We start from the raw sequence: 27,680 nt of genomic DNA, 5'->3' as shown, positions 1-27,680 counted from the left end.
TGAGTGTGAAGATGATGGCAAAGGTGAGGTGAGGATGACGGTGGGGGTGTAGTGACGGCGAGGGTGAGGGAAGGGATGAGGAAGAGGCTGAGGCTGAGGGTGCGGATGAGGTGCGGATGAGGTGACGGCCAGGGTGGGGGTGAGGACGGGGCTGAGCGCGGAGCTGCCGCCGGGGTGTGGCGGGTGTGCGGGCGCGGGGGTGTCCCGGCCGGGCCGGGCCGGGCCGAGCGGAGCGGAGCCGATCGGAGCTGTCCTTCAGCACCTCGGCAGCGCCGGCCGGGCCGGGCCGCGGCCGTGCCGGTGCCGGCGGAGCGGAGGCAGCGCGCAGGCGCAGCGCTCGCGGCTCCTCAAGGTGTTGGCGGCGCGGCCGAAGATGGCGACAGACTGAGGGCGATGGGGCCGGGCGGCGGCGGCGGCGGGCGCGGCGCGGCCCCGGCACCGCGCCGGGGCAAGCGGAAAGCCGAGTGAGGGCGGCCGGGGCATGCCCGGGGCCGGGACCGGGGCCGGGGCCGGGGCGGGCGGCGGCGGCGGGGCGCGGCGGGGGCGGCGCGGGCATGGCGGCGGTGCGGGGCAGGTGACAGCGGCGGCAGCGCGGCGCTGCCCGCCCGCCGCCCGCGCGCCCCCGGCATGATCCGCGGCGCCTGGATGTCCCCCCGCGGGGGCGCCGCCGGCGGGGCCGTGTGCTGCGCGCCGCGCCGCAGCGACAAGCCGGTGGCCGACCCCGAGCGGGCGCAGAAATGGCGCCTGTCGCTCGCCTCGCTCCTCTTTTTCACCGTGCTCCTCTCCGACCATCTGTGGCTCTGCGCCGGGGCCAAGCTGCGGGCGCGGGAGCGGCCGCGGGGCCGCGGGCCGCGGGCGCTGCTGGCGGCCGAGCCGGCGGGCGGCGGCGGCGGCGGCAGCTGCGAGGCCCTGCTGGGCAACCTGAGCCGCGGCCCCGGCGGGCCCTGCCCCGCCGCCCGCGGGGACCTGGACTCGGCGTGCGCCCGGCTGCTCGCCCCGCAGCGCCCGCGGGCCCCCGGCGCGCCCCTGCGCTCGCCCCCCGCCGCCGCCGCCGCCGCCGCCGCCGCCGCGCCCTTCTTCGCCTCGCCCTCCTCCAAAAGGACCTTCCTGCAGGCTTACTTCAGGAACTTCAACCTCTCCTTTTGTGATACTTACACGATCTGGGACCTGCTGCGGGAGATGGCCGGCCCCGACGGCCTGGACTGCAGCCTGGACAACCTGATGGTGGACCTGGTGGTGGCGGCGGCCGGGGCGCTGGACGGGGAGGCCTGTAGCAGCTGCGTCCAGGCGTACCAGCGGCTGGACCAACACGCTCAGGAAAAATACGAGGAGTTCGACCTCTTGCTGGAGAAGTACTTGCAATCGGAAGAGTACTCGGTCAGATCCTGCCTGACGGACTGCAAGGTACGAGGGGGTGTCCCGGGTGAGCCAGGCCACAGCGGGCTTGGTGGTGTGTGGGTGTTATGGTCCCCCTGCTCTCACACCTACCTGCAGGCTGGGATCTCGCTTTGCTCCCCAAACCTCTCCTGGCAGTGGTGGTGGGACAGGTCTGGAGCCCTTGGGAAAGCTGGGACAGGGTGATGGGACAGAAAAGGCAAAGCAGGACTTGGCCTGAATGAGCACTCGCACATCCCTTCACACCTGTGCACACACAGGCAGCTCCCGACATCCCACTGCCATTCCCAACACCCTGCTCCCAACACAGTCTGAGCACCCAGCTCATGACACTCCACTGCCAGCACCCCAATCCTGACACCTCTCCTGACACCCCAATCCCCTCATGCCACCTCAGTCCAAGTACCTCACTCCTGACACCCCAATCCCTGCTAGCCTTACCCACACCCCTTTCCGTGTGCACTCCAGGGTTCTGCCTGGCTGTCATTAGACCAGTGATGACCTGAGATGAACCATGGTGCCAGGGCCCCTTCCCTGTATGCAGCAGCTGTTTTCCAGCTCTTACACCCTTTCTGCCCAGGGGTGCTGGACTGTGCCTCCCACCTTGGTGTTCCCCCAGTGTCACTGACTGTCCCCAGCCTTGGGACACAGTCCCTGTTCTGAAAGCTGATGGGTTGGTTGTGTCTCTCAGCATCAGTGGGATCAAGGCTCAGTATGGAGCCATCTCCTCTCCCAGATGAGAGTTGTGGTTGGATCTCCATCAAACCCCCAGTGTGGTTCTGCTGGATGCTCATTCTTACAAGCCTGTGGTGCCTCCAGCTTCCACCAGCTCCAAGCTGCCTGGCTCACCTGTGCATGCTCCTTCCAGACATCACCTCTGGGAAGTGCAATGGTCTCCATAATTAAATCTGCTTCCCTTTCTCAGAGCTGTGTCTTGGGGTGTGTGACAGCATTGTCCCCACAGGGATGGTTGCAGAGCTTCCTCCCTGGCAGTACAATGGGGTTGGCTGCTCCTCTTCTGGGACAGGAGTTTTGAGGGACACTTGGATTTGCAGAGCAGCTCTTGAAGTGATGTTCATGCCCTGGGAAAGTGCAGGAGCAGCACCGAGAGCAGCACTGGGACACCGAGGTGGTGTCTTTCAGCAAGGGCACATTGCTGAGATCCTGGCCGCTACTCCAAGGGTCGCTTTTGTGGGGAGCTGGGTTTGAGCAGGAGCTTGTGCTTGTGTTCTGGGCATGGGCCAGGGCAGGTAATTACAGTCTGCTTCCCAAATTCCCCCTGTGGTTTCCAAGGGACATGGTATTCAGCCTGCTCTGAGTAGTTTGGTCCTGCTGCTCCACTTCCACAGGGTGCTGTCCATTGTGCTGCTCCTGCTTCCAGGGGCCCAGCAGGATCAGGATCTCTCTGTGCCATGTCTGGTGGAGCATAAACGTTCCAACTTCAGGCTTAGCTTCCATCTCTGCTGGGAGTCCCAGAGAGAGAAGCAAAAGAGGTGAGAAAATAATTATGTTGGGACTCCAAAATGTGTAGAAACAGAGCTGTGCTTCAATGAGTCTCCATTAATTATCCCTGGGTTTAACATCCTTGATGGGAGAGCAGGAAATGTGCTGGGGAGATGCAGAACTGGAGGTAGTGGCTGGACTCTGAGCTGGTTCTGTGTCATGTCAGTGCATCCTTAGAGCATCTGTGAGCTCCAACCTTGCATTCCTCAGGCAGCACTTGGGAAGCAACAGGAGGCAGGAGCAGCAGGGACAACCTGTGCACACTCCCCTGAGCCACCCACTGGGAAATTCCCATGGGAGTGCCTGAGCCTACACACTCCCACTGGAGCCCTCACTGATCCCATCCTGAAAAATCAGGCTGCTTTGTTTAAGCCATTCACTCCATATTTATGTGTCTTACCCCAGCCTTACATCCATGAGACTCAGCTTTTCCCTCTCAGTGGCTGTTCCCCATCTGTGAATTGAGGCTAATACCAGACCCCTCCAGCACTGTTGTGACAAGCGAGTTTTGGCCTGATTTTGAGTCCTCTGGACTTGAGCAGGGACTACAGTTACTCATTGCCTTGGAAAAATGTGGCTGGTGGGATTTTTGGAAGCAGTTTGAATTTGTGATTCCCTTACAGATGCTGGATAATACCTGTTTGTGAGGGATAGCAAAGGTACTGCTTGATAGTGATAACATCTGAGAGCAAATAACAGGAAAACAGCAGAGGAGTGGAGGAAAACAGTGGAATGTGCAGCTTGGCCAGTGTGAGAGCTCCTGCAGAGCCCTCACAGCAGGATTCTGGCTTCAGGAGCTCTGGAGCTGGAGAAACAGGATTTAAATGATAATTCTGGGACATGGGACCGTGGGAGCAGGGCTGAGTGTGGAGGGTTAGTGCTGCATCCCATTCACATCCCTGCCATTCTGTAACAGCAGCTGGAAAATTGAAGATGAGGAAGCACAGCAGCTCCAGCTCACCTGCACACAGCCTCCCTCTGCTGAGGCATGGATCCCTCTGGAATTTGGTGCCTAAGAAGTGTGGCTCAGCAGACACCTCACAGGGAGCTCTAAGGCAGCCAAACCACTCTGGTGATTTTTGCTCTTTTTTCCACCTGAATTCAAACAACAGCAACACCAAATCCCAACTGGAGCTGCCAGTTCCTTCCTGTGGCAGCAGGTTTCACCCCGAGCTAAAAATTTGGAAGCGTGTAAGTGTTGTGGATTGGTTTCAGGAGACACATAATGCCCTGTTAAAAAATCATCTTGAGAGCTGCCCTCAGGTTTGGGGAGAAAAAGCAGGTCCTGCCAGGAGGGGAAACAGCATCCTGGGCATCCCAACCCCAGATCTGTCTATTGGAATAAATCACTTGAGCTCCATTTTCTTCATGCAGGAAAAGCCAAATTTTTATTCACATAACTTATTGTATAGTTTTCACAGACTTCCTGTACCAAATCTATTACCTGGTAGTTTCTTACTACTTCATTTGTTAGTCAGAAGGTGATTTGTGTGTATGTGCTAAGGTTCAAGTTATTTACATTTTTCTTTTGTGGGTTCTCATGGAACAAATCTAATAAGTGCAGGTGCACTTATTTTTCACCCAAAAAAGGTTGTTATGTTAACAAACTGTTCATACCCAGATTGTTTTCACATGGGAACTTGCAAAGTACGAGCTGCACTTAGAAGAAATGACAGACTAGATATTGATTTAACAGAGCAGGCCTGATTTTATGAGGCCTTTCTTTTATAATTTCTTTACCTATCTGCTACATCCATCTGTGCCCAGAGGTTGGGGAAGACTGGACCAAAGTCCCCCTGGGAGATAGGAATCCCATGAAATGGTGGGATCTGTGTGTAATTCAGCTGCTGAGATTACTCAGTGCTGTCATACTCTCCCTTTTTATTTTCTGCTTGGGGATCATTCCTGGGCAGATCCCACTTTGTGCATATGTTGTTATTCCTGTGCAGCGCCGTCAACTTCCAAATCACTCCCTGGAAATGTTTTGTTTGTTACTCTTCCAACTAACACCAGAAATCCCTGTGGCTGAGAGACATTAAACCATGAAGATGCACTTCTGGGGTTTATTGTTTGCATTTCCCCCTTGGTGGGATTTTGAGGGTCTGGCTCCCACAGGGACGCTCATGGACAGGGGCACCGGCATCCTGTGACAGGAGGAACAGAGGGAAGTGAGTTCACAAGGTCCATCCATCTTCTCAAATACATTTCACCTTGTGCTGTGAGGATCTGCCTGCCAGCTGCTGGGTGATGGTGCTAGGTAGAGATGATGTGGATGAAAGGTGGCAAATGCCTGTTTTCCTGAACATAAGAGGGAAAAGTCATTAATTGAGTCAGGAGCAGCTGCCGGCCGCCTCCATCTCGCCTGTTGCTGTGTAACTTGTACCCTTTGTCACTGCAAGACACAGTGAACTCAGTGCACTGAGTAGTTGTGGGGACACTTTGGAGCATCCTCCAAAGGGGCTTGAGGAGGTCATGGCCTGGGGACGTGGATATTGGACACGAATATCCATCAGGAAATGTGGGGCAGCAGCAGCACTCAAACTGTCAGCCCAGGCTTTGCAGGGCTTAGTGCAGGAGGAAATCACTGTCCCTCCAAAGCAATGCCCTGAGGGATGCTTAGGGTTTGTTTGTGCCTTTTCCCATCTTTCCAAACAGGAAAAGAGCAGTGTTGCTCCAGCTCAGACACCAGATGAGAGCTTTGCTCATGCCAAGGCCAAGCTCTGCATGCTGGCTCCCGCCCCAACAGCTCCCAAAAGTGCCCCCTCCCACCCGTCCTGGGGCAAATCAAGATCTATGGGACAAAGCCCATTAAGGAGTCATTAGGCTGCAAGAAACAAAGCTGTGGCAAGAGAAGGGCTGACAGGCAGGAGGGGGCTGGCAGCAGAGCTGGGCTGGACAGGACCTGTAGCATCTCAGATGTGATTAGATTATCAGGTTTCACTACACACAGGCCCGTGGCTGTGAGATCTGGTTCTGCACCTCTGGTTTCCTCAGTGCCCCTGGCAGGGCAGGATTTCACTCCCGAGGCTTTGCTGGTGTTTCTGTGTCGCTGGTGTGCAGTGATGTGGTGAGAAATGGAGGCTGTTCCTGCTCTGGCATCATCCCTGGCACATCTCACATGGAGCAGGGAGCAAATCCCCAGTGCCCAGGTTCAGCACCCTCTGGGGTCCTGTTTTCTGGCTCTTGTTTAACCAGGAATAGCATCAGCAATCAGCATCCCTACAGAGCATCCCTCCCTGTGGAACATCCTCTGGAAACCTAAGCCTGCTGGCACCGGGAGCTTTGGGAACACCATGTCCTGGGGTTATCCCAGTGCCAGGGGCACCTCTTGGGGGAACCAAAGCAGCGTTTTAGCTTCACAAAAGTAGCTCAAGTTGAGTTTTTTTGGGCTGGGCTTATCCAAAATGCTGCTAAACCTGGTGCACTCCTGCTCTGAGCCTGGATGGCTCCTTGCACAGAGGGAAGGTCCCTTGAGAACCACAGCAAAAGTGATTTCACCAAAACCTTGTGGGGTTTTTTTTGAGGTTACTAAGTTACTTTAGGTTTTTTAAGGTTGCTAAGTTACTTTAGAAGTGAGGCTTCCAGAGAATCTTTGGATGGGTGACTGCAAAGTTGCACCCTGGACCTGGTCTCCTGTGGAGCATTTGGTGCACCAGGAGCAGCAGGAGGGGAGAGGCTGCTCCCACACACCTGTGGCAGCTCCAGATCTTCTCCACAACCAGCCTGGCCAGTGAGGTGTTTCATGAGGTGAAAAAAGGTTCCAGAGTGAATTCGAAAGTAATTCCAGCAGATCAGTGCAGTCATTTGGCAGCTTGAGCAAGAGCACATGCATGAGCTTAGCCAAGTGTGCAGCTCCATGTTCCCCACCCATTCCATGGGAACAAAGGGAATTTTTTTCAGCCTTGCACAAAGATGTGGTTCAGTTGTATAAAGAATTTGGGCCAAATGACCATGGTGGGTTTGGTCTGCAGGTGCTGATGCTGCAGCCTCTGGCACAGCCCAATTCCAGTGCCTTGTGTCTGGTACCTCCTCGATGCTTGAAAATTGAGATCAAGGCTTGAAAAACAGGAGAAACAAAAGCTGAACTTATGGAAGGAGTTTGCCCCCTGGAATAAAAGATATAGAGGTGTCAGGAATGTGCCAGTGGTACCTGGGACTTGGGAGGGCTGCAAGCCAGGTGGGAGTAGGGGTGCTCAGATGGTGCTTGGACAGTCCTGAGTTTTGCTTGGGGTGGAGACATCTCAAGCTGCCTGAGAGTGTGTGGTGGGCTGGAGGCTGAACCTACACAGGTACTGTGGGGTGAAGCAGCCTCTGGTGGGGTCAGGGTATGAATGGGAGAGATTTACAGGGGATATTGGGTGGTTTTTGGCTGCCTCCTTTGCTCTGGTTGTCTGTCAGTCCTTGTCGTCTGCCTGTCCTCGCCTGTGTCTGTCAGTGGTGCTGCAGGGACAACCCACAAGTTTCCCAAGGCAGCAGCAGGTCCATGGAGCAACAGGCAGGTTGGCAAATGGTGCAGGGACAGCGAGGGAGGGTGACATCTCTCTCCATCAAACTGTCACCAGTAGCTCCAAGTGCCACAGGCTCCAGCACCAGCTCCTGCTCTGTGTGCTCCCAGCTGTGCCTGCTGCCATCAGTGCCAGATGCAAGCCCACGTTCTTCTCTATGTGTGCCCATCCCTGGAAGCATGGTGGGCACAGGGGCTTCACCAGCAGGGTGGGATGAGCTCCTCAGAGATGCCACCTCAGCAGCTGGAGATGGAAAGTATCTGGCTGCTCTGTGTGGTGCAGGAAGGCTCTGGGAGTCAGGAGCTCAGCAGTGCATACAGTGATGCCAGCAAAGTGTGAGATCTGGGAGAACAACAGGACCCTCAGCCCCCTTGCTGTGCACATCCATTGGCACAGGCTGCCTGTGGCCATCCAGATCAGGCTGCCTTTCCCACCAGGCAGTGATCTGTGCTCCCCATGGACAAAGGGATCTGCTGGTGCCACACTGACCTCCAGCCCCACACACATCCCAGGGAGAGCAGGCAGCACCTCCCACAGCAGCACTGGGAGAGGGGAGAAGATGCACTGGGTGTCTGCTTGAGCCCAGCTGGACCTGCCCTCACAAGGGGCTTCACCTGGTCCCTGCCTGAGGACAGGATTCTTTTCCAGCAGCAAAGGAGCTGTTCTGCCCAGCGGGGATCACACATGGCCTGGCCTGACCCCAGTACTGGGCAGTGCCAAGGATCCCACACAGAGAGGGTTTGTCAAAACATCCCACAGCCCCAGGCCTGTGCCTAGGGATGCCCCACAGGCTCTTCCTCTGCTGTGGGCTCCAGAGCTGCCCTCCAGGGTGGGAGGCAGGCAGGTGGGAGAGGCAGGACGTGCTTGGCTGCCGGGGGCTATTCCTGCTGTCACCGGGATGCCATTAGGATGCGACTCATGCCTGGCTCCACGCAGGAGCTCAGCTCTGCTGTCCTTTGAAGGGCAATGACTCAGGGACAGCAAATCTGTGAATGAGACACAGAGGCTGCCTGGGCAAGAAGTAGCCATCTGTCCACGCTGCTCCAGCCCCATTCCCGTGGGCAGAGCCAGCAGCTGCCTGCCTGGAATGGCCCGCCTGCTTCAGCCTCGCTCCTCTTCCCAGCTCCTGGCTTTTCCTTGGGGCCTCTCTCCCAGCCATGCTCGTGGGGTGTCACAGGAAGAGCAGTGCTGGCAGCATTGGCCACCCCCAGATGCTGCCAACGTGGCCACTCTGTTCAAAAAGCAGCTTGAAATGGCCTCACCCGGCAAGGATTTGGTTTTCCAGAGCCCTGCCTGTGCCAGCATCCTGGTGTTCCTGGTCCTGGCTGGAGAAGGAAATGCCACCTGCCCTGCTCATCCTCTTGGGAGTAACAGATACACGTGTTTGACTGGAATCTTATCCCTGCATGGCACCTCTGCTTCACTGCTGGTGGGTGGAGGCTGTGGATGGACAGCAAAGGTAGAGCTGGAGAGGGGGCCTGGAAGTGGCTGGGTGGGGGGTTTTCATGGTGAGGGGTGTGCCAGCTCCTGGGTTTGCACAGATCAGAGAGCCTGGAACACCCTGAGCCCACAGGCACCAGTTCCAAGCATTACCCACTGCTGGTGGTTACAGAGGGAGAGGAGACAAGTGGAATTTTCTTGGAATTTTCTGAACAGCTGCAGTTTGGGAAGGACTGACCAATGCTGGCTGAGCAGGAGCTGTGTTTGTGTCTTTATTGTAATGAGTTCAACCCCCTTCAGACCTGGGCATCTCCCTGACCTGCTCTTGGTATTCAGTGTCATATTCCTTGGAGCTGGTCATCTTCTGTGTCATTTTCCATGGAGCTGGATGTAGAGAGGAGGAATCCACAGGGGTCTCTGCCTGTGTGTGCAGGGAGCTGTGTTTTCCTGCCATGCTGTGTTGCTTGTTTGTCATCATTCCTTGCTCTCCCATTCAAATGAGACTGTCAGGAAGCACCAGGAGCTCTGGGGTGGCAGCCTGGCTCAGAGTGTGATCCTGGGACCGCTCTCCAGACACCCCTTGCTCATGGGAATGCAGGGGAAGCACTTCCACTCTGTGGAGCATGAGGAAGAGGGACAGGGACAGGGAGAGCCCCAGCCTGGCCTGGCTTGCTCCAGGGGAAGCAGCAGGGATGGGTTTCCCTGCAGTAGAGCATCCCTTGGGATTCTCTGGCTGAGGAGCGATGCCAGCAGCGCCTGCCTGCTGCTCACCACGGAGACTGAGAATTATCCTGGGGCTTTCCTCCCTGGAAGGGAGCAGGAGATTTCTGCAAGTGCTGTTCAGCCAGGGAGAGAAAACCAGAGGCTGCAGCTCTCAGGTCTGATATGAGCCGTGGCCTGTTGTGTGTCTCCAGCAGTAGGAGCTGCCAGGAGTGCTGATAAGCATCTCAAAATCATCTCTGCTTGCATTTAAGGGACCTGTGGGCACAAGTTGAGGTGGATACAAGACCCAGCATGAGCATGGAAAACTGCACTTCCCTGTGACCATGGAAGGTGCCTAGGCACTGGGATGCTCCTGTGTCCCCACTCTTTGCTCCATGGGGAAGTGGGGATGGGCCAGATCCTGCTGTTTGCCCATCTCTGCAGAGTGCACAAGGATGACATGAGGGTCCAGGTTCCTCCTGCCTTATACCCTGTCCCATTCCCACTCAAGCCAAGTGGCACTTCACAGGATGCTGTGCAGGGGGCTCCTGGCAGAGTACAGGATTGGGCTGTTCCATAGGCATTGGATGCAAGACAGCCCTGCTGTGGCAAGCCCTTGCTGGGCTGGACACTCACACCATCCTGAGAACAATTTTCCAGCCTCACCATTTCCTTGGAAGGGGGATGAGCAGAGAAACTTCTCCCATGCCCCCATCACTGGTGGGTAATTTATGGCTCGTGGCACTGAAGTGTCTCGCCTTTATTTTTTTATATCCTATCTAATGTAACAGGATGTTCTCATTAGCTGTATAAATGTTTAATCCACTTTTGAATCCTGTTAAGCCCCTGGCTGCAGCAGGATCTAATGGGAGTGAATTCCTCAGGCCATCCTAATGGATTGCAGGGACCTCACTTTCCCTCTGTCCCCAACTCCATCGTGTTCAGCTTCAGTTTTGCAGAGGTCTTTAATTACTTTTTAAGTCATTGGGCTGGTAGGATGGGCTGGTATCTGACCCACTGGGGGCTGGCAGGTGAGGACTGTACAGGATGGAGCTGCTGGAGCGAGTCCCAAGGAGGCTATGGAGCTGCTCTGAGGGCTGGAGCCCCTCTGGAGCCAGACTGGGAGAGCTGGAAGTGCTCACCTGGAGAGGAGGAGACTCCAGAGAGACCTTAGAGCCCCTTCCAGGGCCTAAAGGAGCTCCAGGAGAGCTGGAGAGGGACTTGGGACAAGGGATGGAGAGACAGGACACAGGGAATGGCTTCCCACTGCCAGAGGGCAGGGTTAGATGGGATATTGGGAAAAATTTTCCTCAGAGTGTGGTGACACCCTGGAACTGGAGGGCTGGCCTCCCCTCTTCCTCCTTGGGGCATGGCCATGTGGTGTCACAAGGACAGAGCCCTCCAGATGCCAGGGAGAGCTGCTCTCTCTCTGGCCACCAGCTGTTTGTCCCTGTCTCCTGGTGTCCACACAAACCTCCACACTCCAGCTGGCCTTGCCTTCCTCACAAGCTGCTCTTCTCTTCTCTAAAGCCCAGCCAAGACCCTTTTTGAAAGGGGAGCACAGAGCAGCAGCCTGGATTAACTGCAGCCTGGGAATGCAGGTCCCTGTGTCCTGCCCGTGCTCCTGGGCTGGGATCTTGGGACAGGGACTGGCTGTGCCTGGGGTCTGGCAGCAGTGCCCACGGGCAGCCCACCATGCCTGGGCCACCCTGTCCCAGACACTGCCAGGGAATTCCCAGGGTGAGTAGAGGGGACACACCCAGCATGTGAGGAGGGGGGACTCAACAGGAGACTGACATCAGGAATGCTGGGATGAGAGCTCCCATCTGTGAGCAGAGCACTGGCACCCCCTGCTCACCCCCCTTGGAGACAGGATGCATCTACCCCGAGGTGGAGTCTGATAATGAAATGGAAATATTCCATGGGAATTGGGATGTTTACAGCAGTGGTCTGGGATCAGGAGCCTCCTGCAATGGGCTGGGGGCTGTAGGAGTGGTCAGGCAGGGCCGGGTGGCTCCACAGGAGTAAACTCCAGCCAGATCCCAGCCTGCACTGGGAAAAGTGGGAGCTGTGGTGGGAGGGAAAGGGCTGCAGACACTGCTGGGCAGGGGCATGGAGCAACCTGTGACAGACACTGGCTGTGGGAGGCAGGAGGGCCTGGCAGTGGTCACTGCCTTCCTGTTCATCCAGCTGTGCCATTAATTACTGTGATTAATCAACAGGCACAGGCACATGGCCATGTTGGGATGCCATGTGCTCTGTCCCCTCAGCACAGGAACTGTCAGAGGTGCCCAAAGCAAGTCCTCAAGCCCTGCTCTTCCAGGGAATGCTTCCTGCTTCAGTGCAACCACGAGCACAAGCTCTTCCTCCTGGGCTTGTTCCAAGGGCAGTGTGGCATCTGCTGGGATGACACCCAATCCAGTTGGGATTCCCACCAGTGCCATTCCCTGCAGCCTGTGTGCATCCATCCCCATTCCCCCATCCCCATCCCTGTCCCAGCCATTCCTGCTGGCAGCCCCATCCCTGTGCCCTCTGGAGCTGGGCACAATGTGCATCCATCCCCATTCCCCCATCCCATCCATGTCCCAGCCATTCCTGCTGGCAGCCCCATCCCCGTGCCTGCTGCTCCGTGCCCTCTGGAGCTGGGTACAATGGGCAGAGGCTCCCCTGGTTGGGAAACGGAGGAGCTGCGGCTCCAGGGCTGTCATCGCCAGGCAAAAGGCAACTTTATATTAAAAATGAAGGAAAAACAATACAAATCCCATAATCCTGTCCAGTTGTTGAGGTTTAGGCTTGGGTTGGTGTTTTTGGTCCCCTCTCTCCTAACCCAGAGCATGTGAATGTGTTAAGGCAGGGATAACAACTCCAGAACTATCAAAGAAACCAAAAATCAGCTGTTCCAGAGATGATGTTGGAACAGCCCATAGCAAGGAGAATTTTTTAAAAAGCCTAAAAGAAGCTGGTTTAAAGCTCCACATTGTTACTGTCTGAGTTAATTGAATACAGTGGTAATTGGACATTGCAGATGTGTTTGTGACTCCTTCTGGCTGGCCCTGGACCTCAGTATTCCCTTAATCCTCTGCCATCCAGGGGGGCTCTTCTCTCCCCCCCAGCCTGTCCTGCTTCCCGCGCTGCATCCTCATGTGCCAGAGCTTGGAGAGCTGCCCGAGTGGCTCATTAGCAGTGCTCATTTCCCTGTGTCCAAGATTAATGAGGCACAGCCACTCCAGATGCTCCTCTCAGACCAGGATGGAAATGTGAGTCCCAGGAACTGCTCTGGGAGGGGAGGGGGCTGCTGCAGCCTGGGGGTCTGGCAGGGACAGGCAGGGATTTTTCATCCTATCCCTGCTGGGAGCTGGGTGCACCCAGTGAGAAGAGGGAAAGGAGGAGAGTCATGATGGCAGAGCCCAGCTTCCAGAGTGATCCTCACCTTTTGTCCAAGCACATTCCCAGGACTCCTTCTGAGGTTATTCTGTAGGGAAAATCTCCCCATTTCCCTCTCTGCCTTCCAGACTGCATCTCCCCCTTCCAGAGAAGTAGATTTGGGGCTGGGGATGCTGCCCCAATCCCTGCCACTAATTAATGAGAAGGTTTATTATGTTTATGCCATTAGCAGGATTTTCCTTGGGGAAACTTCCCAAGCATTGATTCCTGTTCAGATGGGAAAACAGCAGTTTGTTGTGTTAATTACAGCTGGCATTCCCAGTGGGCATCCAGACTATCCCAAACACTGCATCCTCTGCAGTGCTGGTGTGTCCTGAGAATGCTGCTCCATTCCTGCTCCTCAGTTCTCCCAAAATGCAGCTGGGATGGTTCCACAGGCAGTGCCAGTGTTTCCAACATACTGGCAGCAACTGGACTGGCCTTGAAGTGCCCACATTTGTGCAGAAATCCTAAGGACACAAAAAGACTTTGGAAAAGCTGTTTGGTGGGGAATGCTGTCCTGGTACTGCCAGGAGACAGAGGGAATAGTGCAAGCAGGGAAGAACTCCCACTTGGCACAGAATTCCCTGTGAAAGTGCCATCCCTCTGACTGCTGCTTCCAGATCCCACTGGAAGCATGAGCAGACAGCCTAATTCACTATTAGAAATCCAATTAATTTTGGTTTTTTTTAATGTCTTTTAGGATGAGGTTTTTCATCCCACCTCCAAAATTCCAATGTGGACAGATAGCCTGTCCTCTTCCTTCCATATAAATTGAGTCTGTGAAGCTGGCTCCTTTCCTAGGCACCCAAATTCTGTGTGCTTCCTCAGAGTCATGCAGCCAGTCCTCCAGAGCTAAAAATGCAGGAAGAGGGCACCAAATTGGAGCTATTTTGGAGTTGAGGTCACTTTAATTTACTTGGCCAGGCTGGAGATCTGCCAAAAGCCAAACCAGAATGGCAGGAACACTGATTGCAACCCAACCCGCTTCCTGAAGAATCCAGAGAGGGTGAGGATGGAAACCAGGGAGTTTTCCTAGTTGATCTAAGCAGGGAATAAATTTCCTCCTGTCCTAAATTCTCACATGTCCTTTTTAACAGCAGAACTAAGGAGGTTGTGGGGGGGTAAGCTTGGGGGTACCAAAACCTTGAGCATCTCCCAGGGAATTTGCTCCTTGTCTGTGACATGGATCTCTCTGGGTGAGTGATGGGAGGCCACTGGGATCTCACCTGTGTCTCAGCCTGATCCCAGTGGAGTGGGAGAGCCCCGTTGGACCAGCAGGTCTTGGATGTGTCTGTTTGTGAGTACACACAGGCAGTTTCCATCCTGCAGAGCTGTAGGAATTCCTGCTGCAGCACCTGGAGGATCTGCCACAAGGGAATGGCAAGGGCTGGCTGGGGTCAGTGCTTCCCTCAAGGGGAAAGGGAAGGAAGAATGGAAGGCAGCCAGGGAATCCTGGTTCAGGTTCTGGGTGAGTGCTCCAGCTCTGCCCTCCCCAGTGGTATCACCAGCTCCTTGCAGTGTCTCCTTCCATATTTTCATTATATTCATGGAATGTCCCTGTGTGTGACCCCAGCCCCCTGCCAGACTTCCCTGATGGGAATCATCACAAACATTTTAGGGGGGATATGTGTGAATCCATGCAGAGCCTGCTTGTGCCAGCTGTTTCCACATGAGAGCAGGATTAACCTAATCAGTTTCCTACAAAGCTCTGGGAAATCTCCTGCTCCAGCTGCCTTTTCCACCCAAATCTGGAGCTGGGACAGCTCAGGTGACACCCACAATCCTCTGCTGAAGCACTCAGTGTAGCCTCCATGCCAGGCTGCATGTGAGCCCAGGTGGGAGCTGGGATGTGACTGGGATCTGGGAAGCAGCGTGGGAGAGCAGAGCTGGGAAGGAGACTGGCAGGAAATGGGAGTGAGTAAATCAGCCCAGCTCGCCTGAGTTGTGACTAAAGGGGGAGCATGAGACATCTGCAAATATTAGAGATGTGTAAACACAGAGCAGGGAGAGGGAATGGTGGAGGGAATGATTGAAGGGAGTGAACTTTTGGATGGAAAAATGTAGGTCAAGTATGAAGGAAAACTTGTAGGCAGCGAGATAAGTGCTGTAAAACAACCTCCTTGGGAAACACGAGGAAGTCCCATTGATGGAGATCTTTATCCTGAGGCAGATGAGGGCTGGAAAAGAGGCTGAGCTGGAGGGATGGATTCAGGGTGTCCATCCCAGATGGGACTGGGCACACCAGTAATGTCAATCCAGCTCCTTGTGCATTCATAATTCCCCTTTAAACTGCAGGCTGGTTGTGGTTCAATTAATCCATCCAGATTTTAATCCTTAAGCTTCATGGCTTTGGGAAGAATTCACCTGACATCAGCCAGTTCAAATTCAAGCAGGTCATCCACACCAGCTGTCCAAAATCCTGGATGGTCACCAGAGGAAGGAGAAGCTCATCCAGCTGCTCGCTGCTGGACACTCTGAGGGTTGGGCTGTTCTAAGAACACCCTCTCCTTGTTGCTCTAAAGGCACCCCAAATAATTAAGGTAATTAATAAGACCTCTCTCTGTTTTGCTCCAGATTACACTGGAGTGTGTCTGGAGTGTGTGGGAATAACAGCATCGTGTCCAGGCAGGGACTTGTTGAGTCCTCAGATTGGAATTAAGGATCTGGCCTGTCTGAATACATCCTGGGCAGTCAGTTTGTGCTTTGGAGCCCATTGTCACCCCCTGGTGCTGTGTCCCATCAGTGTGAGGTGTCACTGTCCCCTGAGCTCTCTAACCCTCCTTTACACCCTGTTGAGGTTCCACAGCAGCAGGGACAGGTCCTGCTTTCCCAACAGAGAGAAACTCATGGTGCCTGCAGAGGGCCATGTGCCACCCACTGAGGGGTCCTGCTGTGTCCTCCTTGCTGTCCCTCTGTCTGCTTGCTCCTGACACTGTCCCCAAGGGAGCAGAGGCCATCAGGGAGGGCACTGCTGCAGTGGGGGTTGTGGCCCCTCCGGAGCACGGCCTCTTCCTCCTCGGTTCTAGGGAATCAGCTCGGGCAGATCGTGCAGTCATAGCATGGTTTGGGTTAGAAGGGACCTTAAATCCATCCTGTCCCACCTCCTGCCACAGGCAGGGACACCTCCCACTATCCCAGGGTGCTCCCAGCCCCATCCAGCCTGGCCCTGGACACTTCCAGGGATGACAGATCCAGACCTCAAAACTCTCCTGCTTGTGTCCTCATACTCTGCAGTCATTCCCTTCTCTGGAGCCACTCCACTGTGTCCCAGTAATTAACATCCAACAAGACAAGGAGAACAAGCACCTGCATTCCCACATCCCAGGGGCCAGCCCTGCCCACAGTACTGGGGACAGCTCCAAAATGTTCACTCCATAAATTGTGTCCTGGTGCCCATTAAACTTTTTGGGATGAAAGTTTCACCAAAGCTAACACAATTCTGTGAAAATTCTGGCTTTCATGATTTGGCATTTTACAGGAAAAAAAAACAAACTAAAATAACTTGCCAAGAATTTCCCAACCAGCTTTAATCCTGAGACACTACCATGGGCCAAAGAAACAATGATAAGGATCTATGAAAAACATGGGGAAACAAAGAAGTGATGGGTTTAAAGCCTCAAGAAAATGAAAATGCAGCTGGAAGGCAGAGCAGGGGGTTTCTCTAAGCATGCAGAAGAGGGAAACTCATTCCCTTTGAATCACAGGGAGCCCTTTCTAGCTGGTTTCAAAGGAAGTTGCATGTGGCCATGGAATGACCATGGTGCTGTCACTCGTGCCCTCATGAGTTCATGGATGAGCTGGAAGTGCCACGGGTTTCTTGCAGCCTGTGGAATGATGCACACCAGGAGAAATGGGGGCTCTCCCTCCCTGTCTGTTACAGCCAGTGGAAACAAGCAACTTCCTCCATGCTTGATGCTGGGGAAGTAAGGGAAATTTGGGAATATGGTTGTAACTGAGCCAGCTGGGCTATGGCCGGCTGTGTGCTGTGGGCACAGGCACATGGAGGCTGGAAGGGAAGAGGGAAACCCAGGACTGGACAGGCTGGAGAGGCAGGGAATGTGGCAGCCTTGCAGTCACAGCTGAACCCCCAGGGTGCTCTTCCTTCTGGAAATGTTGCCAAGCACAGCTTGAAGTATCAGGAAGATGAACGGAGCACATGGAGACACCTGCACCACTGGTACATCCCAGTGCCAGAACATCCATGGAAAATGAACAAGTTTTCCCCTTCAGCCAAAAGAAATGGCAGAAACAGCAGAAGTTCCAGATGTCAAGGAATCAGGAACCTCTCCCAGGACCTGGTGGGGAAGGTGAGGAAGGTGTTACTTGGTGGCAGAGAGGGACAAGCCTGAGGTGCAGTGGCTGCATGTGCTGCATCCCAGCTGCTTCTGTCCAGCAGCTTTTCCAGCAGGAAATTTCCAGTGAAGACCAGCCCATGATGTGTTTTGCTGTCCCATGTCCAGAGCTGATGGTGGCCAAAGCACTTTAGAGGAGGTGAGAATCCTCCCCTTCCCAGGAGAGCAGTGGGATGTCTTGGGGATGAGGAGGACACTCTGGGACAGGTGATAAGCAGTGTTTGAATTTCTGTGTGATGGACTGAGCTCTTGGGTCACTGATGTTGGCAGAATCTGTCACGATGCCTGTCTGTAGGGGACATTATTCCATGTGGTAATTAGCTTTATTTTCATGGTGGATTTAGCTGGATAGACGAATTCCACCATTGTTACACTCCAGTGGATTGTTTGAATCCATGGCTGTTCAACAAATGACCCCAACACGCATTTCCTACCAGAGCTGGGAGCTCTCCCGTCCCCTTCCACCCTGCGGTGCTGCAGCTGTCCCGGTGCTTGGGAAGTGACGTGTCCCTTTCTCCACGATTTCCCCCAGGCTGTCTACAAGGCGTGGCTGTGCTCCGAGTACTTCAACGTGACCCAGCAGCAGTGCCGGCAGCGGATCCCATGCAAGCAATACTGCCTGGAGGTGCAGACCAGGTGCCCCTTCGTGTTACCGGACAATGATGAGCTGATCTATGGAGGTTTGCCTGGCTTCATCTGTACGGGTAAGGAGGGCCGGGCTCACACCGGGCACAGGGGCGGGGGTGATGGGGAGCCCTGGCGAATTTCCAAGCCACTCCCCAAGTTTGGAAGGCTTGCCGGGGTGGAGTGGGAGGAGGGGCAGTGTGGAAACATTGCCTGATGCCAAAACGTGTCCATCCCAAGGGTACGGGGGTAAGGGGTTAATGGGGACACAGCAACATCTCAGCCCAGGAGGTGAAAGTCCTACCTCTGACTGAAAGCTAAAGCACAGAGGGAGCTGCAGGTGATGGATTAAAGCAGGGTGAGGATATTGAACCACTGTGAGCAGGATTTGGGGAGCCCTGAGCTCGCCTTGCTGGTGTGTGCAGGCTCACACATGCTGGGGCCAGTGCCAGGGGGTGTCTGGATGTCCTGGCTCTCAGGTGTGCCCATCCCACGGCTGGTGGGCACCAGGGCTCGCTTCCTCCTCAGTGTCCCGCTGACCCCTCCTCTGCTTCCTTCCTCCCTGCAGGGCTGCTGGAGAACCAGCTGCCCGACGAGGAGGCCAAGTGCTGCGAGGTGCAATGGGACTCCTGCGAGCACCCCCCAGACAGCAACGAGGACACATCCCCCAAATCCACGGCGTCAGAGTCGCTCCATTTCCACCGCCACGACCCCCACCTCCATCACCAGAGGCAGAACCACTACCACCTCTACCACCACCACCACCACCAGTACCACCAGTACCACCAGCCTCGCTCCCCGTCCTTGCTGCCGGTCTCTGCGGGGTCTCGCCTCGGCAGCAGCAGGATCAGACTGTGCGTGCTGGTCCTGATGCTCCTCCACACCATGGTGTCCTTCTCGAGCGTGCACGGCGGCGCCGGGGGGCTCGGCCTGGAGGCCCCGCCCGCCCTGGAGGAGAGCGTGGCCCGGGACGAGTGACACAGAGGGCAGAGCCGACCTCCAAGGAGAACGCCAGATCTTTTCCCATAAGGGGGGCACATGCTATTCCTCCAATGGGAGGCACGGGGTTGGGGGTGGCACACGCGCACCCCCGCACATCCCCCAAGAGCTGCTCGCGCGGGGCATCCCCGTGGTGAAGAGTCTCTAACGCGCACAGGGCTGCGGGACCCGGCGCCAGAAGGGTTCGGGCAGGGCCAGCATTCCCGGCCCCGCAGGCGCCGGGAGGGCAGGAACGGCACGGAGGCGGGGGGACCGAGGGGAGGGGTCCCTGGGAATCGAAGGGTGTCCCCATGGGACTGCCGGGTGTCCCCCGGCCGCTGCCGCGAGTGCCTTGAGTGCCCGCGCCTCCCCCGCCCGCACCGTGCCGAGGTTGGACGGTCAGCCCGGCCCTGGTTCCTTTTCTCCTGGGTCTGAATGCCGAGGGAGCAGGCGGAGGGGCAGCACCTCCCGGCACAGCCTGGCCCACTCCTGTCCCAGGGAAAAGCCACTGGGGCTCGGGGCAGAACCGCCCTGGTGAGACGCAATGTCCTCAGCGCGGCGCTGGTGGCGTTTGGGGACAGGAGTGGGACGCTGTGACACTGCACTGTGGTACCACGCGGGGTTGGTCTCACTGCATCCCAGCCTGCTCCTCCAGCCTGGCCTTTCCTGCTGCTCTATGCGAGGAGGAGGAGAGGGAGGAGGCTTGGAGCAGGAGGGATGTCCCCAGCATTCCCACATCCCACTTTGCAAAGTGTCCTGATGATTTGGTGTAACCTTTTTTGTTGTCCTCCCCGGCTGGTGGGACTGGTCTCAGTGAGGAGTTGGGGAGATGTGACTCCAGCAGCACACAGGCTGTGAGGGAGAGGGATCCCACGTGGCAGCAGTTGGATGCAGGGAATCCCAAAGGCATCCTTCCATGCTTCCCAGCTACAAATCATTGACTGGATGGCAGGAGGACTGGGCAAACGGGCTGGAGAAATCTAGCTTGGAGGGAGAGTCTCCCACACAAAGAGGCACTAATAAGGCCCAGCTAGGGAGGAGCATTTTTGTGAATAGTTTCAATCCATGGATGCCCCCAGATCCGGAAATTTCTGGGAGCCCAGCTGGACTTGGCTGGGCAAGGTGCTGGCTGGTGTAGCCTCATTTGGCTCACTTGGGGTGGATTTTTAACCTGAGCTCAGCATATCCAAGGATTCAGCCCCAAACAAACATCAGATCCCTAGGACCTGATCCCCAGGTCATTTCCTAGGAAACTCCCAATTCTCCACCCAGCCACCAGAACTGTTCCCAGCATGGACACTGCGAGGAGGTGCCTCCAGGCCAGGCACCAGGGGCTGTAATTTGTCCTGGGTGTGGGCAGGGAAGGAAAAAGGGTGTTTTAGCACAAGGTCACGAGTTGGGTGTGAGCCCACTCCCTGCTCCCAGAAGGGCTGGGATGGTCCCTCTGTTTCCAGGCTGGCTCTTGATAGGAACCTACAGCAGAGCCCTGTGTGGGTCACTGCAGGAGACAGGGATGGAGCAGGAGGAATGTCCTGCATCCCAAATTAATCCCAGATCCCTGTGAGGATGCAAGAAGTCCCAGAGTTGATGATCTGTAGGAGTTTTGTTGTTTCTGGTCTGTTGAGGTGAAGCAAAACCAAGCAGAGCCCCAAGAGCAGAGCCCCATGAGCAAAGCTACTTCCTGCCCGGCTGGAAGAAGGAAGTACCAGGCATCTCGTGGGAAGCACAGGTTTCCTGACATTTCCAGCCCATTTCCAGACCAAAGAGGCTCTGAGAAGCAGCTGAATGTTTGATTCCTGCTTTGACTTGAATCTCAGAGCTTTGGGGTGATGTTTACACACTACCAGTTGCCTGTTCCCAAAGTCCTGCAGAGACGAGGCCTGTGATCCCATTGTCCCATGGTTTTTGGGGTGGGAGAGGTGGGGCACATGGAAGATTGAGAGTGTTTCCCAAGCAGATTCCCTTGCTACTACCACCCAAAAAGTAGGATGTCTCTCATTTGACTATTCCTCATGACATCCATATAATTTCAGCCTAGTTTACACCAATCAGAACAGCTGGACATGGAGCAGTTCTGCAAGCTGGGATCCAGTCCCTTGGTTTTCTGTGAGCAGTTGGTTGTGGAGATGCTCTGACAAGGAGCAAAAGCTCCCAGGCAGGCCATGGGAGGGAGCACAGCCCTGTCCCTGCCTCCAGACAGCCGGATCCCGAAGGAAATTAGATTTCTCCTGCACTGCCAAGAGTTAAGCTAATTCCAGGCGCCTCTCTCAGAGATAGACTGTGTCCAATCTTGGAGCGACTCATCAGGAGAGAGAAGAATAGCCCAGTGTGGTGCGTCAGCAAGTGGCCCTGAGTCACTGGCCCTGTGCATTGTGTCATGTGTGACACTGAGCAGTGCTGGTGGGCACGGGGTGGCCCAGCCTCGGTCCCTGCACACATCCAGATCCGGCACCTCCCTGAGGGATGTGTGTCCTTCTCCCTGCCCTGAAGCCCTTGTGTCCTGCTGGTGATGGAGCGTCAGACCAGGCTTGGGGGTGGTGATGGGTGATGTGGGATTCCCAGAGGAGCTGTGGAAGTGTCCAAGGCCAGGTTGTACAGGGCTTGGAGCAACCTGGTCCAGTAGGAAGTGTCCCTGCTCATGGCAGAGAGTGGAACTGGATGGGCTTTAAGATCCCTTCAACCTAAACCATTCCATGATTCCATGATTTCCACAGAGTTGCAGGAGTGAGATTCAATGACCTAAGTCATCTTCAGGGAGTGCTGGCAGGGATTTGCTGGGATAACCTGGGAGCTGTTAGAAACAGTTTCACCTTCCCTAACACCAGCTGGAGGCTTCCCTCATCAGGAGCACATGTTTCATCCCAGTGAATCAGGAGGTGGAGCCAATTCAGGGCTGAGCTGGTTTGGGTGGCTACTGGGGAGGTTTGAGCCCCATCCACCAGGAGTGAGGAGGCCACCAGGACAGGAGATCCATGTGTTTTCCAGGCCACAGCTCCCGAGGGGTGTTCCCAAGAGGACAAGATGCCGGAGAGAGCACACGGGATGCGGATCCACTCTGGGAGAGTGGGATGGACTTTACCTGCTGCAAGTGGGAGGAAAGTGCTGGGTCTTCCCAGAGCAAGGCTGTAGAAGATCTTTTCTTTAGTGAGTCTGGGCTGCTGTCAATAAGTTCTGTGGTTTTAGGGCACCATATGCTGCATTCAACACTTTGCCAATCTGTTTAAACGGATCCAGACGAGGCTGTTCCCAGAGCAGGAGCAGCTGGAAGTGGTGTATGAAGCAGTCCATCATCAGGAGCCCATTGGATAAAATTCCTGCTTTTTGTCTGACATTACAACCTCCTAATCCTCCATCCCTGAGTACTCTGGCTTTGGTCTCTAAGAGAACAGCCCAGGAAGCAGACGGTGACATTGTCTCACTTAACACCACTGGCATTATTTTTATTACAAAGTGGAGGGAATGTGCCTGGAAAAGGAGCAAGTGTGCTTGGATAAAGAAGGAATGTGCCTGGATAAGGGGGGGAAGGGCTTCCTTACCCTGTGTGTCCAGGCATGCTTCACCCCAAGCCCTGTGTCCACCATTGCCCTTCGCAATCCCAAACGCTTTCCACATTCCCAAAGCCACCCTGGAATACATTGAGCTCTAAATGATTTATCCTACCAGGAATTTAAACCTAAGGGACTTTGTCCTTTTCATCCAATGATCTTATCTCTTCTCCCTGAAGAAGATGCCCCATGTTGGGATTTATATGTAAAACTCAACTTTTCCTTCAGTAGACAAACTTCCCTTTTCTCAGAGAAAATTCCCAGTGGGAAGCAGTGATTCCTCCCTGGTGAGGGGGTTTCTCATTCCCAGGGAAGTGAGGGATGATGATGTCTCCACAAGCTCCAGGTGTGGGCAGAGAGAAGGAGCAAAAGGAGTCGGATCCAGCGTTATTCCCGGGTTTTGCACTTTCATGTAGCTGCCAGTTGTACAAATTAATTAAAAATAACTGAAGAAAAATCCCAAAGAAAGGCCCCGCTTCCTCTGGGGAACATTAATCATTAGCTGAGTCTTTTTCTTATGAAAATACAGATCCATGGTAGCCTCAGGCAGAAGATTCCCAGGGAGAGCCCTCACCATTCGTGCTCGGAGTTAGGGAAATCGCTTTGAAAGCATCTGACAACTAAAGCAGAACATGTTGAGTAACTTGGCAACACTGGGAAAACATCTGGAACTGGTTTATCTTCAACACATTTTGCTTTGCTTCAAGAGGAGATGTCAGGGCAGTTCATTCACTGCCACTCAGGGCCGCGGGCGGGGCCGGGAGATGCTCGGCTGCCGCCTGGAGGAAGGGGATAAAGGCAAAATCCCAGATATCTGCTGCTCCTGGGCAGGATCCTGGGAGGCCAGGCCATGGAGTGTCCCTGTGCAGAACTCTGCAGGTGCCTCTTGGCCTCTGGTGGCACCGAGTGTGATGGTTTGGAATGGGTTGTTGAGGTTGCCTGGAAATGCTGTGGCTGCCCCATCCCTGGGGGCATCCAAGGCCAGGTTGGATGGGGCTTGGAGCAACCTGGGATAGTGGAGTGTCCCTCCATGGCAGGAGGTGCAACTGCATGATCTTGAAGGTCCCTTCCAACCCAAACCACTCTGGGATTCCATGATTTTCACAGAGGCAAAGGGAGTGAAGTCCCATAGCCCAGGTTACCTTCAGCTTGTGATTCATCCTAATCCCATTCCTGCTGCTGTCTGGGAAAAGAATGCCTGTAGGGCTTGGTGGAGACAATGTCAGGACAGAAACATTCCTGGATTCTGCCAGAAAGTGATGGGGCAGCGTACTAGTTTGAAAGCAATCCAGCAGGAGATTCCAAGTCACAACTACAATTTAATAGGAAAATTAAAGTAAAGGCAGTAGTACAGAAGCACTGGCTTAGGCTGACAGAGTCAGAGTACAACCTGACAGCCTGTTGGTCAGGGAGGTGGGAGCAGTCTGATTAAATGGGGGCATCCATGGAGTGATGGATGTGGTTCTGTCAAAGCAGTGATCCTGTAGAAAGATCTGGTCCTTCTCTGGTCCTTCTCTGGAGGTGCAGTGGTGGTTATGGAGCTCTTGTCCTCTGGGAATGCAGTGGTAGTGCTCCCCTGGTGTTCCAGGCCTCAGATTCTATCCAGGTAGGAATGTTTGGTTCCTCCCCCAGGGTGAGGGAGCTCACAATGAGATTATGTGATTTTATGAGTCATTCTTTGAGACCCTTCCTCAACATGTCTCACTCGCTCCTCCTCTTCTTCTGGGCATCTCCCACAGTGGTGCTGGATGTTGTGGTGGTTGTGGAACCAGCGCTTCTTGCTGTACCCTTTTTAGTGCCAGTCACAAATTCAATCTTTGTAAGTTCTTTCTTGGCCTTCTTCAATTCGTCCATCTCAGTCTTCTGGGCTTTAGCTAGTGCCTCATAATATGAATCCTCTAACCAGCTATAAGGATCAAACGTGTCCTTTGGGCAATTTGTACCAATTTCATCAATGGAACAAAACTGGATCAGCTTTTCATGGACGCTGGGGTTGCGAAATTCCTTTTTGTTCTGGATGATGTAGTTCATATCCATGCCCTCTTTCATTTTCCTCTCGTACAGCTTTTTAATTTTATCCTGCAATTGGTTAGAACATCTGCCAAGAGGCTCAGGAGGGATTTTGATCTTATCTGAAGACATGTTCCACACTCTCTCTGCAAAAGCAACCAGTTCCTGAGGATCTCTTTCCTCCACTTCTTGGAATTCCTTTAGGTCACCAGCCTCAGGTTTTTCAATCTGCAAATCATCATCTTCTGGCTGCCTGCTGTTCCTATCATCCTCCTCTTTTTCCCCTCCTCATCCCCATCGAGGTGGGTGAGGTCCCCTTCTCCATACCCAGCTGACACCAGGCCTCCCTTCTCCCCATGGGCTTTCCCCCATCACTCCCCTCTGTGCCGGCCTCTCCATGCCGCTGCAGGTCCGAGTCCTCACCGTGAGCCCCCAGCAAGGAGAGAGCACCGTGCTCCACCACCACCATCCCCCAGGGGTGCCCCACTCCGGGCACCAGAAATGTTCCAGCTTGAAAGCAACCCAGCAGGAGATTCCAAGTCACAACTACAATTTAATAGGAAAATTAAAGGCAGTAGTACAGAAGCACTGGCTTAGACTGACAGAGTCAGAGTACAACCTGATAGCCCGTTGGTCAGGGAAGTGGGAGCATTCTGATTAAATGGGGGCTGGTGGAGTGATGGATGTGGTTCTGTCAAAGCAGTGATCCTGTAAAAGATCTGGTCCTTCTCTGTCAGTCCCATGTTGGTTATGGAGCTCTTGTCCTCTGGGAATGCAGTGGTAGTGCTCCCCTGGTGTTCCAGGCCTCAGATTCTATCCAGGTAGGAATGTTTGGTTCCTCCCCCAGGGTGGAGCATCTCACAGTGGGATGATAAGATTCTATGAGTGGAACCTTGCTGGCCCATTCCTGGAGATGGCTCCCCGCAGAGTGGCTGGTGCTTCCCTGGAGGGGGTTATCAGGGAGAAGATAAAGAACACTGCCCCACCTATCTTTTGGTTACATCTTACATTGTAACCCAAGACAGGCAGGGAATTCTGTGAATCAGCTTTTTGCCCTTCCCTGGGGTTTCCCGTCCCTGGCTGGTTGAATCTCCCTTAAACTAGGCTGGAAAAGTTGGGAAGGGCCATGTCAGGTGTTCAGGTTGGATGTTAAGGATTTCCTTCAGCCCAAAAGCTGGCTCACAGGCATCCCAGCTGGAGGTACCACCATCACACAAGCCCAAAATCATCCCTTCTGCCACAGAAGGAGCCTGCTCGGAGCTCCTGCATCACAGCAGCCCTGGAGCTGCACAGCTCCCACCATGGGTTCATTTTATTCCAGGAATTGAAGGATTTTGGCAGCTCTTTTTGGGTGTTCTTGATCCAGGTGGCTCTTTGGGTGACCTCCCAGCCCTGCATGTCTGTATGAGGAAGGAGGAAGGGAGCAAAGGGAAGACTGTGGTGGGGGATGGACCACTTTTAATTGAGGATCATAAAAAAAATAAGGAATAATAAATTTTAAAAGTTGTTGGGGTTTTATCAAAGCTCTCAGTCCCTCTCAAAGGCCTGGGCAGGAGATGGGTGAGTTCCTTAGCCCAGTCCCTCCACCCTTTCCTGCTCCACATCTCCAGGACCTGTGTTCCAGGCAGGCCAGGAGCGGTTTCCAGCCTTTTTAGCACTTCAGGATGATCTTTTTTCAGCCCAGAAGGTCGACAACTCTGCTTGTTGTGAACTGAAACTCAACAAGAAAACCCCAAGAATTAGGTTTGGTTTATGAAATTTGGGGTTGGTTTTACCATTTTTAAATGTATTTGGGAACTGGACATGCCTAAGTTGCAAAACAAAAAGACAAAAAGAGCCAGACAGTGATTCTTTTTAATTTTGAAACTTGTCAAAACAAGCCAGATTGATCATTATGACCAATTTTTTTTCTTTTTTTCTTTTTTTTCCTTTTTTTTCTTTTTTTTTGCAAATTGAGAAATGCATCCAGAACAGTCCTTTCCCGCAAAACCTTTCATTTTCCAAAAAGAAAACGAGGCAAAAAAAAAAAAAAAATCACACTTTTTCTGCTCACAGAGTTGGAACAGGCAGCAGTGGATTGGGAGAGAATAGCAATTTGTAAGGAATTCCAACCAGCTCTCCTTAAAATAGCATCCAGCCAGTTTCTCCAGGGCAGGAGGCTGGGTGGCTCCATGGTGGGAACAGGCTGGAGCAAATCCTGGCTGAGCAGGCTGGGAAAACACCTTGGGAATGCAGGGACACCTTCCCCGTGGGAATCAGAGATGCTGATGCCTGGCAGGAGTTCCTGGGGATCCCCAGCCATCCCTCTGAGGGAGGTTTGGTTTGGTTTTCTGTTCCAACCCAAACTGAATCCAGCTCCTCTGAGCCTCCCGTTCGGACACAGCCTCAGGATGCCTTCAAAAGGGAAACGCTCCCATCTGAGCCCGGGAGTGGAAATTGGGAACAAATTCCATGTGCTGGTCCTTGAGGGATGTGGGAAGGGAGAGCAGGAGGGGAGCCCAGCCCCTCGTGCCCTTCTCCCTCTGGATTGTGTCCGAGCTGGGGCTCCCTGCCTTGCGTGGGTGTCCCAGGGCCTTGGGGCACCTGTGGGGATCTCGGGGGCACCTGTGGGACCCGACCCCTGCAGTGCCCAGGCTGCTGCTGCTGCCCGAACCCTTCTCAAGTGCTTGTGCCATGTGGGTGGTGACAGAGCTCGGCCCGACCCCAACGAGGTCCTTTAACAGTGCGTGGTGGTGAAACACAAACCAACATTGCTGAAGTCAAAGTATCCTTTCTAATCCCCTGGCCCGGTTTCTCTTTCTTTCCAGCTTTTCCTCCTCCGCCTCCTGGACCCTCCCTCTGTTCCCACCCCCCTTCTGTTTCTCTTTCTCCCTTCTGTCATAAGAAAGTGACTGTGTCCTCGAGGGGACAGTTTTCTTATGCCATTTTATACACTGTGCTTCATGTTTAGAACTTTTTTGCACTAGTTCCTATTACATTTATTTTCCAAACTGGTTTGACAAAAAACAAACAAAAAAAACCCAACAAAAACACAATCCCATGCTATAATTCAGTTGTATTAAAATATTATCCTACTACTCTCTGTGTTCAATAGTCTCTGTACCTGTAATGCTTTCAGTTCTGTTGTATTTTGGGGTCGAGGTTTTCTCTGCTCCTTGTTTAACCCAGTAAAGAAATAAAATGTTAAGAATTGATGATAA

General features: G+C 54.1%; 1 protein-coding gene and 1 pseudogene across 1 annotated transcript; one reads left to right on the top strand and one right to left on the bottom strand.

Moving 5' to 3' along the window:
• The first annotated feature begins 210 nt into the window (after positions 1-210).
• Positions 211-27,680, top strand: NALF2 (NALCN channel auxiliary factor 2). The gene is made up of 3 exons (XM_071442236.1): positions 211-1,404; positions 17,856-18,027; positions 18,516-27,680. The coding sequence occupies exons 1-3, from the start codon at positions 628-630 to the stop codon at positions 18,923-18,925; spliced, it is 1,359 nt and encodes a 452-aa protein (XP_071298337.1). The 5' UTR covers positions 211-627; the 3' UTR covers positions 18,926-27,680.
• Positions 24,172-24,949, bottom strand: LOC139597488 (SAP30-binding protein pseudogene; annotated as a pseudogene).

The sequence above is a fragment of the Agelaius tricolor genome, unplaced genomic scaffold (assembly GCF_023055355.1).
Source record: "Agelaius tricolor isolate 1412-34295 unplaced genomic scaffold, bAgeTri1.0.p SCAF_17, whole genome shotgun sequence".
Lineage (NCBI taxonomy): Eukaryota > Metazoa > Chordata > Aves > Passeriformes > Icteridae > Agelaius > Agelaius tricolor.
The sequence above is the reverse complement of the archived record's forward strand: the minus strand, read 5'-3'. Positions and strand labels throughout refer to the sequence as shown.